This window comes from Phyllostomus hastatus, unplaced genomic scaffold (genome assembly GCF_019186645.2).
Source record: "Phyllostomus hastatus isolate PE091 unplaced genomic scaffold, TTU_PhHast_1.1 phas_contig_402, whole genome shotgun sequence".
NCBI lineage: Eukaryota > Metazoa > Chordata > Mammalia > Chiroptera > Phyllostomidae > Phyllostomus > Phyllostomus hastatus.
This window is the reverse complement of record NW_025333873.1, coordinates 13640652-13655534: the sequence shown is the minus strand read 5'-3', so window position 1 is coordinate 13655534 and position 14883 is coordinate 13640652. Positions and strand designations below refer to the sequence as shown.

General features: G+C 59.0%; 2 protein-coding genes across 12 annotated transcripts in view; both read left to right on the top strand.

Moving 5' to 3' along the window:
- Nucleotides 1-3035, top strand: part of GREB1 (growth regulating estrogen receptor binding 1) — a 106906-nt gene extending 103871 nt beyond the window's left edge. For all 8 annotated transcript variants that reach the window (XM_045844534.1, XM_045844536.1, XM_045844541.1 and 5 more), the window contains one exon: nt 742-3035. In XM_045844534.1, the coding sequence (XP_045700490.1) occupies nt 742-905 (164 nt within the window). In that variant the 3' untranslated portion in view covers nt 906-3035. The remainder of the gene's footprint in view (nt 1-741) is intronic.
- Nucleotides 3036-10138: 7103 nt separating this feature from the next.
- Nucleotides 10139-14883, top strand: part of LPIN1 (lipin 1) — a 95853-nt gene continuing 91108 nt past the window's right edge. For 2 of the 4 annotated variants that reach the window (XM_045844318.1, XM_045844317.1), the window contains exon 1: nt 10139-10515. In XM_045844318.1, the coding sequence (XP_045700274.1) occupies nt 10435-10515 (81 nt within the window). In that variant the 5' untranslated portion in view covers nt 10139-10434. The remainder of the gene's footprint in view (nt 10516-14883) is intronic. The other 2 variants (XM_045844321.1, XM_045844320.1) reach the window with 1 other exon arrangement.

Below are 14883 nucleotides of genomic sequence, written 5' to 3'. Positions count from 1 at the left end.
ACAGAATGAGTGAATGAATGAGTGAGTGAGTGAATGGACAGGAATGAGGTCTTGTTTACGCTAGCACTCCAAGAAGAGGGAGCATTCCCCTGGTTGCGCGGTCAGTCGGGGAGGGGTTGGAGCTGCCTCAGCCTGGAAGGGCGGTGGCCTTGGGTGGGAGAAGGTGGATGGGGCCTAGAGGTGGCTGGTGCTCACCCAGGGCTGCGGCTGAGAAAGCTTGGTTTGGGATCTGACCAGCATCTGTTTCCAGTTCCCCTTCTCCATCCCTCCTTTGTCAGTGTTTCTGCGGCCCCCCCCCCCCCCCCCCGTTATCTCAGCTGCCAGGCCTGCCTGCCACCTCTCCATGTCTGTCTTGCTCAGACGATGAGGCGTTCGAAAGGACGTAAGAGGTCCCTGGGCCCTCGGGTCCTTCCCTTCCCAGCCGCATCCCAGTTCTTCTTGGCAAGCAGAACCCAGGCAGTAGGCTTCAGTGGGATAAACTCACCTGTTTTCTGCCCTGGCTGGGGTAGCTCTTAGTGGATTGAGCGCGGGCTGCGAACCAAAGTGTCGCAGGTTCGATTCCCAGTCAGGGCACATGCCTGGGTTGCAGGCCACGGCCCCCAGCAACCGCACATTGATGTTTCTCCCCCTCTCTTTCTTTCTCCCTCCCTTCCCTCTCTAAAAATAAAATCTTAAAAAGCCTATTTGAAAAAAACACAACTCACCTGTTTTCTTCACTCGCCTCCGCCGTTGTCCGTGCAGGTGCGACCTTGTGCGTGATCTGTCAGGACAGGAACTCGCTGCGCCAGACCGTGGTCCGCCTGGAGCTGGAGGACCAGTGGCAGTTCCGCCTGCGTGACGAGTTCCAGACCGCCAACGCCAAGGAGGACCGGCCGCTCTTCTTTCTGACGGGGCGGCACGTCTGAGGGGCGGGGACTCGGACACCGCGGCAGGTTTTGGGGAAGAGTGGAGCCTTCGGAACTTTGTGCTGTTGGGGCTCGAGGAAGAATTGGAAGCGTGGGGTGTTGGAACTGAAACGGGCCCCAGAGCTGGTCCCATGCAGGCCAGCAGACCGAGGCCCAGGGGTGATGAAGACTCACGGCGAGTGAGGAGGGCCTGTGGGTGGCGCACAGGAAGTCAGACCCAGTGTCCCAGGTTCTGGGCCGGCTGCGCTGCCCTGGGTTGGGTCAGAGTCCATTTCACCAAGAACAGAGTTTTGCCTATTGTCATGTCATCCATGTGCTTCCACAGACGAACTTGACTTTTCTTAGCTCCAAATCTCGTGGGTTATTCTATAGAGGTGCCAGTGTTTCCAGACGATGGGGTACGGTCTGAGCTCTGTAGGGTTTCCGCTGTGCTACAAAGCAATATCCCAGAAGAACTTTTCAACTGTAAAGGCTGGAGACGAGGGAGAAAAGTTTAAGTGGGTCACTGCATAAGAATTATGTGATTGCTTAGAAGTTTGCTTTTTAAAAAGCTAGCCCAAAGGTGTCAACGTTAATGAAAGTAAAACAAATTGTTTTACTTGAGAGCAAATGCGATTCTATTAAAATAGTATAGGGTAAATACCCTACCTCTTAGAAAGGGCAAACGTGAAAAGAAACTCAAAATCCAGAGGTTTCAGGAAAGATATTTCGTTACAGAAGTTGACCTTAAGAAACAGAATTCGCCTTACAAAGGAGAGAGGACCAAATGGCTTACTCGAGACAAAACAAAAAGCAATACAGAAACAACTGGGTGAGAACTAGACTTCTGACCATGACTTATGGAAGCTGTTCTCAGTTCCTCAAAGAGCTTGCCTTTTCTTATGACTGCTTGGTCCCTGACGGGAGAGGAAGGGGGACAGCAGAGGCGGCAGCAGGGATGTCCCCGGCTACAAACACTTTTGCTTGCCCCCCAGAAAGTTTTGTAAACCAGCCGTGTAGAGCGCCACCTACAGGCAGGCATCGGCCGCGTGCGTGCACAGCCAGGATCCCAATGAACCCTTCTCCGCAGCCGGTGTGGGCGGAGCCACTCTCCCATTGGGCAGATGCGGTGTGGGCGGAGTCACTCCCATTGGACAGACGCAGCGAGTGCGCCTCACCTAGGCGACAGCGGGAAAGGGGCGCAGGCGAGTCTGACCGCTGGACCGTGGGCTCCGGGTCCACTGTCCCTCGCAGCACTGCTTGCGAAGTGGCCTGTGAACGGAAGGGAAAGTTGAACGGTCCTCAGAAGTGGATCTCGGAATGCATTTTTATGTCTGCATCTTAGTCATTTATAAGCACTCTCATGGACAATAGTTCAAGAAGAAACTATTTTAAAAGACGATGCCAAAGAATTAGTGTCAGTCTTTTCTTCCCTAAGATGATTTAGGTCGATGTTTATAAAGTCATCACTTTGTACCTGTCGTCATTCCTCTTTTGGAATAAAAACTCACTTATATTTGTCTTTTGTACATAGGAAGCTTCGTGCTCTTTTCTCCATTTTACTAGTTAACTTAAAGCAAACTAATGTTCTTGTTTGTTCCAGCATTATAAATAAAACTTATAATGCATTTACTGTTTCTTCAGAGGGTGTTAAGTTACATCATTTTGAGGGACGCTGTGTGGCCAGTGGTTTCCAGGGCTACCTGCTTAAAACTCTGGTGACATGACAGAAGACAGTTTTGGAAAGGAAAGAACAAATCCATACAAGTGGGGGCCTATTAACATGCGGAAGAACCGCTGAAAGAAGGAACTGGAAATGGAGAAAACCGCGGCTGAACACACGTGAGGGAGCCTGCCACACCGGAAGGCGGTTTTCGGGGTGCTCTGAGCTTCACCGTGGCTGGGACAGCTGAAAGGGAGGGGGGACCTGGGCTTTCCGTAGGCTGATTCACAGGAGGGAGTTGGCGCAGAGAAGCCCTTCGGTTCTTCCCAGCTCCTCCTGCCGCACTCTTTGTAGTCCACGGGCCTGGGCAGAAAGGAGCAGAGGTAAGGGCGGGAGGGCGCTGCGTCTAGACTAGAGAATACAAGTCAGAGTCTGTAAGAGACAGCTGTCTTCCATTGAAAGCCTTGTATTTGTTTCTTGACTTTGGAAGAAAGTTTACCTTGTTTTTTAAATGTTTCATTTTTAAAATTCAAAATATGTGTCTTGGGTTTTTCCTCCTGAGTTCCTTTGGCAAACTTTTTTTATTGAACTGAACATTGTAACAGCACTTTAAAATCGGTACAAGAGCCCTGGCTGGCGTAGCTCAGTGGATTGAGTGTGGGCTGTGAACCAGGCATCATAGGTTCAATTCCCAGTCAGGGTACATGCCTGGGTTGCAGGCCACGGCCCCCAGCAACCACACATTGATGTTTCTCTCCGCCCCCGCCTTCCCTCTCTAAAAATAAAATCTTAAAACAGTACAAGATATCTGAACTAGGTGCTGCACCCTTTTTAGGAGTTATCAGCAATGCTTTTTTTTTTCATCTGAATGTGCGTTCACAAATAGACACCAAGAGAAAAATGAAACACCACTCGCATTGGTCGTTTTAGTTTGCTGCAGAGCCAAGCAGGGGTTTATTGGCAACAGCATACTTCCTACCAAATTGCAACTTTGGTGCCAGTTGAGACAAGTTGAAGGTAAAACTAGGTTTAAAGTTAGGAATTACTTTTTGGAGTTTTAAAATATTCCTGGAAAAGCTCTATAGCTTTTGTACTTTCAGAAAGCATAAGCAACTTTATTGGTTAAAAACACTGGTTAATGTAGACAGAGAATCAACTCACTGATAAAGCACGAAAACGAAAGGTGAACCAAATATGCGAAACCCTAATCCGAGTTTGGTTATTTTGCTGCAGCAACACAAACTGTATGCCCAGGCCGATATCTTGAACGTGCTGCTTGCTGGACGGTGCAGTCACACTGAAAGAACTCACACGTACAAAGTCGAAAACGCGCCTCGAACACATTTCAGTTTTCGTTGCGTTGGTCAGTGCGCACCACATGGACTCTGCAACTAGTGTATTTTTAACACTCAGCTTGCTTGACACTTTCTGCCCAAATTCTAGCTCCAAAACAGGCATGCCCAGATGCCACCAGGTTGTGAGACACGGTGGAAATTCGCTCCCAGGCATTTCAAATGTCTGGTTGCAGGTTCATTGGCAAGGCTGCGTCAGGGTGCTGCGGTGCACTGACCACCCCAGATGAGCCTGCTGCCACTCAGAGCCCTTGTGGAACCTGCTGGGAGGTGGGCGAGGGTCCCGTGCTGCTCCGTGGCCCTGACGTGCTCGGGCCAGCGTGGTGGCAGGTGGTGCTCGGACTGGGCCACTGAGGTCTGAGATCAGGGTTCCCTCACCTGATGTGATGGTAGGGGTGGCAGTTCCCACTGTCCTGACTGCGGCTGGAGTCCCCGCGTGACCAGATCCACTCCTGTGGCTCCTGTCCTGCCTCTGGTGGATTGGGGTTTCTTTTATTTTTGTTTTTGGTCTTATCATCAGGTCCAGATTTGGGTTAGGAATTTGACAACCAGCAAACACGTCTGATACAGGAAGTCCATTTTAAAAAATAAAGGTTTCCCTGGCTGGTGTAGCTCAGTGGATTGAGCGTGGGCTGGGAACCAAAGTGTTGCAGGTTCGATTCCTAGTCAGGGTACATGCCTGGGTTGCAGGCCATGACTCCCAGCAACCGCACATTGATGTTTCTCTCTCTCTTCCTCTCTAAAAAATAAAATCTTAAAAAAAAAAAAGGTTTCTTCCTAGCTGGTTCTCAGTAATCCTCTTTACGGGGGCCGTGGTTAGCAATTCTGAAGCAAACGGAATGCTATCGGACTGAGTTTAACTTTGTGTTCTCCCGTGTCCTTGTTAAGGCTGCAGTTGGTGTGTGTATTTCTCCTGAAATCTTCCTTAATACCGAATGTGCAGGCCTCTCTCCCTTATCTGTGCAAAATCCCATCACCCCGGCTGGCTGTCCTCGGTCCCGGGGCTGAAGGTGACCAGTTTTGCCGATAATGGAAGAGCAGAAGCCTGGGGTGGGTTAGGAGATCCGTCACCCCAGGCTCCCGGGGCAGTTCTTACACCCAGCGACGCTCGCTCACCACTCCTGCAAGCTGGGGAGGCCATCGACTTTCAGGGTTCATTTTAAATCCCAGACTTCTCTTCGTGTGTCACCGTGGCTGTGAAATGTGCCGATGAGATCCAACTTTCCAGGTGGTCCTGAGTGTTAGAGGTGGAAACATAGGTGGTCTGGTCCGCCCTTCCCCTTCTCTGGGTGAAAACCTGGAGCAATGACGGGTCACCAGCTTGGGGTGCTGGTGCGAGGCGGGCTCTGGCTGCCCCCCACAGCTTTCAGCTCCCCCTTCGGCCCCATGATGACGGCCATGGGCGGGACCAGGCGCCCAGACCAGCCACAGCAGGGTGCAGGTCCTGTGGGGTGTCGGCTGGTGGCTGGGCACAGGGCCAGGAAGAGCTCAGCGCAGCTCGGGCACGGAGTAGTAGGCGCGGCATTCCAGGTCTCCGAAGACCCAGAGGGAGTGGCACCGCACGAAGATGTAAGAGGTCCGCAGGGCATGCGACTTCCGCCAGCGGCAGCAGCGGAGCCGAGAGAGTTGGGCTGAGCCCGCGCTAGCGCAGGCGCCCTGGGGCTTGGCCCGCGCCTTCAGCACCACAGGCACGGACAGCGCATTGCTGCAGGCGCCGGGCGCTAAGGTGCGCGAAGAATACAGCATGGGGAAGGGCACCTTGCTTCTGAGCTGGGCTGGGGGTGGGGGTGGAGGGGCCTTCGAGCTGCTGGTCTCCAACCCCCTTTCACAGCCTACGCTCTCTCCTCTGAGTGCCCGGAGACTGGGCGAGTCCCCAGTTAGCAAGTGCCTCCCCCTCTCTGAGAACTTCCAGAGAGCGAGCCTCCCATCCCCGCCCAGGAATGCCTCTGAGCACATGCACGACCACGAGTGCGAGCCCGGGGCCGCATTCGCATTCTCAGTTCAGTTCCACCTAGGGAAGCGGGTGCTGGCTGGAAGGTGGCTTCCTTTGGGACCTGAAAGACAAGTTGGGCTGAACGCCACCACTCACTGGCCTTGCGGCCTTGGGCAAGGTTTTCAGACCTCTCTCAACCCATCTCTGCATGAAGAAAGTATTGTCTACACTGCGGACTCTCTGTGAAGGATGAATGAGGGAATCTGTGCGGAAACCCGGGACTGGCAGCGCAGCGAGTGCCCTGGGCTGTCCCGCTGTGCGCCGTCTGGCTGTGTGCTGCCCCACTGTGCGCCATCTGGCTGTGTGCTGTCCCACTATGTGCTGTCCCACTGTGCTCTGTCTGGCTGTGTGCTGTCTCACTGTGCACCGTCTGCCTGGGTGCTGTCCCACTGTGCGCCATCTGCCTGGGTGCTGTCCCACTGTGCGCCATCCCAGACACAGCTGGTCTTGGTCTTGCCAGCATGTCAACACTTTGCAGCTGCTATTCTTCTTGGTGAGGGCTGTTTCAGTGCCACACTGATGTCCTCCAGGAAGTCCCTCGTCACTGACCGCTGCATCCTCATGGCTTCACACTCGCCCAGTCCTTGGAGGGTGTCATTCTCAGGGAGCCATGGGAGGTGTCCCCTCTGCTTGCTACTGGGACCTCGGCTGACCCATGTGTGTGATAAAGGACAGTCACCCACGATATACCCACAGCTCTGAAAGCCCAACAGGAGAAAAGCCAACAGTCCAATTAAAAAAAAAAAGGGCCAAAGACCTTAACAGACACTTCACCGAAGAAGATATACACAGATGGCAAGTAAACAAAAGATGCTCCTTATTGCATGTCACCAGGGAAATGCAAATGAAAGCAGCAACGAGGTATCGACTCACACCTGTCAGAATAACCAAAACCTGAAACGCTGACAGCGCCAAACGCCGCCGCCGCCACGGAGCAGTAGGGACGCTCCCTCGCTGCTACTGGGAGTGGAACGTGGTGCGGCCGCTTTGGAACACGGTTTCTTACAAAACCAAACGTACTCTTATTACCGAACCCAGCAATCGCAGTCCTTGGTATTTACCCGAAACAGACGAAGACCTGTGTCCCCACAAGAACCTGCACGCAGACGTGTGTAGCAGATTTATTCACAAGCGCCATAGCCGGGAAGCGGCGGAGATGCCGGTCAGCGGGTGCGCGGGTGCGCGGGTCAGCAGGCCGCGGTCCCTGCAGACCGCAGAGTGCTGGTCGGCGGTGCGCAGAGATGACGTGGGAGGCTGGATGGATGGGGGAGGAGGGGAGCGCAGAGCGCTCGGAGGGCAGGGGCGTTGCTCTGCACGACATTCCAGGGACGGACGTTTGTCATCAGCAGAGGTCAAGACCACACAGAACGAGCGCCGGGAGTGCCTCTGACGGCCAACCACGGGCCTTGGCGATCACGCTAAGTCGTGCGGATCCCTCCGCTGTAACACCTGGACCGCTCAGCAGGGGGCGTTGGCCGCGGGGGCGGGGCGGTGGTGTGTGCGCGCGCGCGCGGGAGCTGGGAGGGCTCTGAGCCCCGCCTCCTCCCGGCCGGGCGAGCCTCCCCCAGCTCGCGTCCCCTTCCGGGGAATGGTATCGCCTCTCCTGGAGAGTTAGAGAGGACGGGTGTGAGACAAACTCTTGGCACGTGGAGCGAACTCGGGAATGTCAGTCCCCATCTCACCCTTTCCCTGAAAGGTCAACGTGTGGGAAGGTCATTGCGGGGTGGAGAGAATAGGGGAGGCTTCGAGGAAGATGGAAATCTGACCATTTGGGCCCAGAAAGCGGGCAACTGCGAAGGCATTCTGGAGAGAGATCACAGCACGAACTAAGGTTGAGAAAGGGCAAAACCCAAAGTGCCCTTGGGCATTCCCCGGTGACCCCCAGACGGCACCGGCAGGCCCCGGGGAAGGGACAGCCGTGGGTTCTTCGCAGCAGCGACACACAGCAGCCAGCAGCGTTTCACAGGCAGTTCGCCTGCTCCCGGCCGTGGCCCTCAGGAGCGCTGTCGTAGGAAAGCTTGGGGAGTCTGCAGCGGGTGGAAATCCGAAGTAAATCAGGGGCTCAGCTTCTTTGTCTGTGACATGGGGCTGTTAGAGCCTACGACCCAGTACGTGGGAGGTTCCGTGGCTGCAGCCACTTTGTGAAGGTCTAGCACACGCCAGGCTCCGCATCCAGGGCTCGCAGCCCGCGGCCTCCAGTATCCCCGCAGCAGCCCTCTGAGAGAGCGCCTCTATTTTTATCCCCGGGTCTGCCAGATAAGCAAGCGAGGGCTCTTCGAGGCCGAGGGACCGGCCCCGAGTCAGAACGGCTTCTAAAGGTCAGAGCGAGACGAGAGCCCAGAGCTGCGTGACTCAGAGCCTGAGATTTAAGCGTCATGCAGAGCTTCTCGGAGCCCTGTGATCGGCCGCCTCCCGTGGCGAGGTGTACCCGCCAAACCAGCGCTGGCTCTCAGCAGCAGCCCTGCACAGCAGTGGGACGCCCGCCAGCCGGGCCACCCCGTCTCCAGCACACGCTGCTGTCAGGCCTGGGAAACTGCCACCCGGGCCAGGAGTGCTGAGCACCATGCCCCCTGCCCTCCCGGTCAGAGGGGGCACATGCCTGCGCCTTCCGAATGGCAACAGCGACACGGGGGCTGCCCCGGTCAGACCCACCACCCTGTGCACGGGCCGCGCCCCTGTGCATGCTGACCAGGGCCAGGTGTGACCAGCCACTCACCGTCTTATCACTGGTTGGTCAGGAGATTCTTAAAATATGTCGACAGGAGGAAGTAAAAATAGCGAGTGGTGGCGGTGACCCAGCTCAGCAGAAGTGTCTGAAAGTGGTGTTCTGCCCCCCCGCCCCCCGCCCCCCGCCACCTCAGGACATTTGGGGCGTTCAGACCGCGGGAGCTGTGCCGGGGCGGGGTGGGGCGCCCAGCTGTGAGGCTGTGCACAGTGGTCCCTCCCCAGGGCGCTCTGTGCTCTTCCAGGGTGGGCAAGGCAGGGACACCTGTGTGGCCAGGACCCTGGCGTAGTGAGTGACCTGGGAATGGAGGCCCGGGACCAAGCCCCTCCCTGCCCCTTCCCAATGCAGCACCGGGGAAGCCTCTGACCCCTGAACTTACAAGGGGAGGGCAGTTAGACACGGGCACCCTCCTGTGCGTGAGTACCTCTCCCTCACCCAGCCCCAGGGAATCTGGGGAGGGCAGGCCTCTGGGGGGAGGAGGAACCTGCCCGCTGCGGTGAAACCAGAGAAGGCCTGGCCGGGGAGGGTTTTGGAGAAGAGGGCAGAGTTGGAAGATTTCTGGAGGCGGTCCGGTGCGGGAGTCACAGGTTTCGGGGACTGGAGCAAGGGGCGGGCCCCAGTGGGGAGAGCTGTCAGGGAGCCGACTGAGCACTGGCTGCACACCGGCCTCCGCTGTCCTCTCTCTGACCCTTCTTCCTCTCCCCGGCCTCGGCTTCCCCGCCCACGTGCTCAGATGCCAATACTCCAACCCACCTTCTCCCTTCCTCTGTCTGGGTGAGATGGCAAAGCATCCCCTACTCTGTCCCTGTCATGCCCACTCCTGCGGCGTGCCCTCCGCCCTCGGCCTCGCCCGACACCGCCCTGGTTATTGGAGCCCCTCCCGCTGGCAGCAGGTCCCCCAACAGGCTCATCGCCATGCGTCCCCGGCTCCCGGCAGGGTCCGGGCTGGCTGACCGGCTCTGCCCCTCAAGGTGGCCCGGCCCTGAGATGCCACTTCCTGCTTCGGGACCCGGGGCCCACTCTCCAAGCTCCTATTTTCAACCCGTGACCTTATTTATAGGGTTGCTCTGCGAGTTATATGCCAGCGTGCGGCTTAACTGCTTCGCTCCTGGTGTGTGGGAGGCACTCAAAACTGGGGAGCTGTTGCGCTGGCTGGTGCAGCTGAGTGTGATGGAGGTGACGATGGTGACCTGGTGACCCCAGCTTTTCCGACCTCCCGAGGGCTGTGGAGGCCACGCAGAAGAATAGAGAGAAAGGATTCCCCAGGGCATTTTCGGACTACGTTCCCCGCCCCCCCCAGCCTCCACTGCGGCAGGTGGGGCTTCCTGCCCCCAGCGCACTAGGCGGTCTCTCCCCCACCTCCTCCTGTGCAGTCCCCTTTGGTCTGAATCCCTACTCTGTCCTTTGGAGCTATGTGACCTTGGGGAAGCTGGTTAGTCTCTGAGGGTCAGAGAGCTGGGGGGGGAGGGAATGAAGACAGTGCTGGCTGCCGGCCGGCAGGGGTCGCGCCCCCGGCCGGCTCCTCTCACCGAGTCCACTGCCTCTGGCACCTGGGGGACCCTGCGGCCTTTAGGACGGGAGAGGCGGCTCCAGTTGTCAGCCAGTCCCCAGGTGGGAGAAGATTTGCAATTCAACACTCCGCTCTCTATCGGAGCCTTGTGACTTGGCCGAGCTCCTGGGGAAGCCACCTGCCGGGTTCGGTGTCCCGGGCCCAGCCTCCCTGCTCCTGAGGGCGTGAAGGGAGCCACTGGCGGCATTTTTCTCCCAGGACTTGGTGGCGGCGGCGAGGAGGCGGCCAGCATCCTGAGGGCGGGGCCATGGAGGAGCAGGCCCGCACCTGTGGCTCCACCTGGGAGCCCTCGAAGGACAAGGGCCACCCGGATTCACCTTGGTCGTGGGTAAGGGCCGAGCGTGAGCGTCCCCGGCCGAGCGGCACCGAGGGGACCCGTGGGATCCTTTGCGCTGAGGAGGTGCCAGTTAGGATTCGTGAGTTCACACTTTACCAGATAAGTGGTGGGACCGACCGGCTGCTCCCCAGGGGCTCCCGTTACGGAGGCCGCATGTGTAGAGGTTTTAGAACTTATTCAAGAATCAAGGACTTTTTTCCTTTGCTTTGAATAGAAAATAAATAGTGACGGCTTTGACCCTCGAGACTGGGGCACGGGGTGTTTTGAGGGCTTCCTGCTCCAGGCCCTTTGCTGGGGCCTTGTATTGTGCACTGAGGTGGGGGGAAGGGAAGGGAGGGCCCCCCTGCGGTCGTCGGACCCCACGTCTCAGAGTGTGGCGTGTGTGCTGCGGGCCCCACCGGGCTCCACAGCCAGGGGCCGCACCATCCTGCCTGTTCAGGTCCCGTCCTGGCTGCCGGGGCTTTTCCGTGGGGTGGGGGGCGGAGGTTGTCTGTCAGCAGTTGTTTTCCCTGAAGGCCCCCCAGGCAGGAGTGGAGGGTGTTCAGCTCACGCCCAGTGGGAGTGGTCCTGAGCGTGGGACCGGGGCTAGAACTCGGGGCTGGCCGTCCCTTCCACAAGGCAGGGGTTTGACCCATAGTGTCCGGGTGAGCCGTGACCCTCGGCCTCCGGCCCTCGTCTGCAGACGGCTGGCTGGGCTGGCACTCCGGGGTTCGGAGGGACTCCGTGGGCCTGGCAGCAGGGTGAGGGGGCTTTCTGCCTCCCAGGGCAACCGCGTGAGGGGCGTGGCCTGTGTGGGGCAGACTGAGCCTCCTGGCTGGTGGTCACCTGTCACTCCAGCCAGGTTCGTGCTCAGGGCAGCTTGCCCACGCTAAGATGCAGTGGGGACACCCACGGGAGAAAGGGGACCCAGATGCTGCTCCCATCTCTGGGCCCTCTGGGCGAGAGCTGCCGAGTGGACGGAGGCCTGCGGAAGTTCCCGGGGCTGGTCCACGGCCCTGCCTCTGCAGGCTGAGGACAGGGTTGGGACCCTCGCCCCCCTGCCACCCCGGGAGTGCTGTGAGGCCAGCCAGCCCCACCCTCTGATTAAAGAGGCTGGTTGTGTGGTGAGTGGGGGGCTCACGGGGTGGGGCCTTGCTTCCACTCCCGGAAACGCCCCGACACACAGCAGCCCCAGGCTGGCCCAGAAGCGCACCTGTCTCCCCTCCAGGGGCAGCGTGGGACTCCCGCAAAGCCCCCCACGCCCACTACGGTGACCGATGGTCTCCCAGCCCCGACACCCGGGTCTCAGTGCGGGTCGTGTCTCTCTCCTGCAATCCGGGCTGATGCCATCATTCCCTTTGGACAGCTGAGGAAACCGAGGCTGTGAAGGCGGGACTTGGCGCCCCCCCCACCCCCCGCAGCGCAGGGGCTGATGGTGGGGGGTGGGGGAGACAGGAAGCTGCCCGCCCCCCGCCCCCGTCAGCCTGGGCCACCTCTAGAGGCTGTGACCTGGGGATGCTCTGGCAACACCTGTGTTTGGCTCGTAGTTTCTGATTATTCCTTATTTTTCCTGATTGTGACCGTGTGCTGATTCTAGAGGATCTAGGACGTGCGGCAGAGTGGGAGTAAGAGGGCACAGCTGCCAGCAGCCATCCCTCCGTGCGCGGTGTCTGGGCGTCTGGGCATCTGGGCTTCTGGGTGTCTGGGCGTCTGGGCGCACGGCACTCAGACTCTGCTCGTTGCTCTGGAGGCTGGTCTACTGCAGTCATGGGAAGGGCTCCGGGCCCAGCCCTTCACCCCTTTTATTCCATAACTCGTCCAGCCCCTCACGGCGCCCCAGGGGGTTGGCTCTAGAGCCTTCAGTGGCCCTTGTGCTGTCCCAGGGGGGCTGCTGTGTGACACTGTGACTTTCCTTCCTGGGGGAGGCGGGCCTCTGTGGCCGGGGGGGCACGGGGAGGGGTACTGGGAGGCGGGTCCTGGACTCTGGAGCTGCAGCACCGGCCCCTGCAGGGCGTCCGCCGGGCACAGGGTCTGAGGGGTCCCGGGGACTTGGGCTTTTCTCCGACGTGTGCCCGTGCCTGGGAGAATCTGGCCTGCGGGGCTGAGGGGCAGCTGCGCGGTGGGGACACTGGGAGCCCAGCGGGCCGCTCCAGTGGGAGAGCCAGCCTCCCGCTCGGCGCTTGGGGACAGAGGAGGGCCTGGCCCAGAGGGGTCTTCGGCAAAGCAGGACAGGAACTCGAAGCAGGAAATCGAGGCAGACGCCCAGAGGGACTGACAGCACGGCGGGAGAGCCCAGGAGGAGGGCACAGCTACCGCGGCCGGGAGCTCGGGCTGCACTGGCTGCTTCTGGGGAAAGGAAAAGCGGCTCAGTCGTTGTGGGTGCTTCCGTCCCGGGGCGGGGGAAGGGCCTCTGGCGGCTGGGGCACCCTCCGAGATATCTGTTACGTTGGCACCATCCACCTGTGACGTTGGCCACGGCCCTTCCGAGAGTCCGTGGGGCTTGTCTTCCGGGCCCTGAGGGTGTGCAGAGACATGTGGGGTGTGCAGAGAGGGGGACACTTGGTCCCCACCTCTAGGAGGTCAAAACAGAATGCGAGCAGGTAGGCCTGCCCCCAGCCAGCGGCCAAGTTCATGGGGTCACCGATCAGGAGGAATTCCAACTGGCGGGGCCAGGGAAGGGGTCCCCGAGATACTGGCGTTGGAGCCCCACCTTGGAGAAGAGTAGGGTTTCCATACCCAGAGCGCACAGCGGCTGGAGCCTTCCAGGCTGAGGGCTCGGCCAGCCTGGGCAGGGACTGGCTTTGGGAGGAGGACGGGCTGTTCCCCTCGAGCGAAGTCTGAAGATCTTGTTCCTGGGATTTTGTTTCTCCTTAGCTGGGACGTGCACGGCGACATCCGTCTCGGTCAGGCGTCTAGGGGCGGTAGAAAGCAGACACTCAGGGTCAAATACACAGGACCCAGAGTAAGGGGGGGGTTGGTTTGGGGGGTGGAAGCTTCAGGCCTGGGCTCAAGTCCCAGTTTGGCCAGTTACACGGTTTCCTGGAGACTTAGCTTCCTCACCTGTAAAACGGGGCTTACGACACCTGGTAATAGAACGCTCGCAGGTATTTAGTAAATGGTAGCTGGTATGAACAACGGCGCTGAGCCTGAAAGACGAGACCGCCTGTAAATATGACGGGCAAGAGAGAGCGGGTCATCTCCCCGTGGACCACGGGTCTCCGCACCGCGAGGAGGAGACGCCCAAGCCCAGACCCCCCTTCTCTGTGCACACAGAGCAGGACTCTGGGGGTCGTCTTCATCTGACCCTGTAGCTCTGCTGCATCCGGGCCGAGAGCCACCGAATCAGAGTGAGGCAGCTCAGGAGGGCAGCCTTTTGTGGCGGGTGGGCCGGAGCTGGACCTGAGTGGTGGGAAGAGGAGCTGGGAAGGAGGGGGGATAAAGGAAGAGGCCTTTGATGTGAAGTCACAGGCGCTCGCTTCCTCCCACAGCGCAGACTCTCGTCAGGGGCTTTGCTGATGAGGGGGGCGGGGGCAGGGCTGCCCTGCAGGTGTGCCCGCCCCTGCACTGCCAGCTCCCCTTCCCGCCACCTCCAAGTCTCTCTCAGCCTTCAGTTCGTCCATACAGTTGGGGCTGATAAACCTGCTTTGCCGGCTTAGGGGGAGGGTGAGTCAGGTGAACCTGTGGGAGTCTTACTATTTTGCGCTTAGCAGCAGCTGCATGGAAAACACAGTGGAAGGACCTGTGGGTATGAGCGCACTGCGATTCGATGGGAACTGTGAGCGCGGGCTGGCGTCCTGCTGGCCCTGGCTGTTCCGAGCCGGAGCCCTGGATCCAAGCCGGCTTCCGGAGCTGGAACCCCATCACAATGAGTCTGGGGTGCTCCGCACGTCGGCTGGAGCAGGGCCCGCCAGGGGGGCGTGACCATCTGGCCCCCACCCCCCAGGAAGAACCACAGTGACGATGCACAGTCCTGTGCATCAGCTGTGGCTCCAGGCGTGGCCCGACCACGATTCTCAGCACCTGCCCTCCCCGACACAGGACCCTCGCCACCAGCGACAATACCCAGACCCCTCCCTATAGACCTGGGCCAGCCTGGGAAGGTGCAAAGACAGCGAACTTGGTGTCCTCCCTTCTCAAGACTCCTTTGCTTTTCCCACGCCAGCCGCCGCCTTGCCAGCCCCCACCTCCCTCTCCACAGGCGGCACAGCTGGAAACCCCCACAGGGGTAACTTCCCCGCCGGCCATTCAACTCTGGTGTCACGGGCTGGGATTCTTTTCGGAGCAACACACAGAGGGACAATCTCCGGGCCCCTGCTTGGTGGACCCAGCCTTTCTCCTTGGCCATGGCTGGGAGGCTGGACCCTGTTTCCACACCCTGGT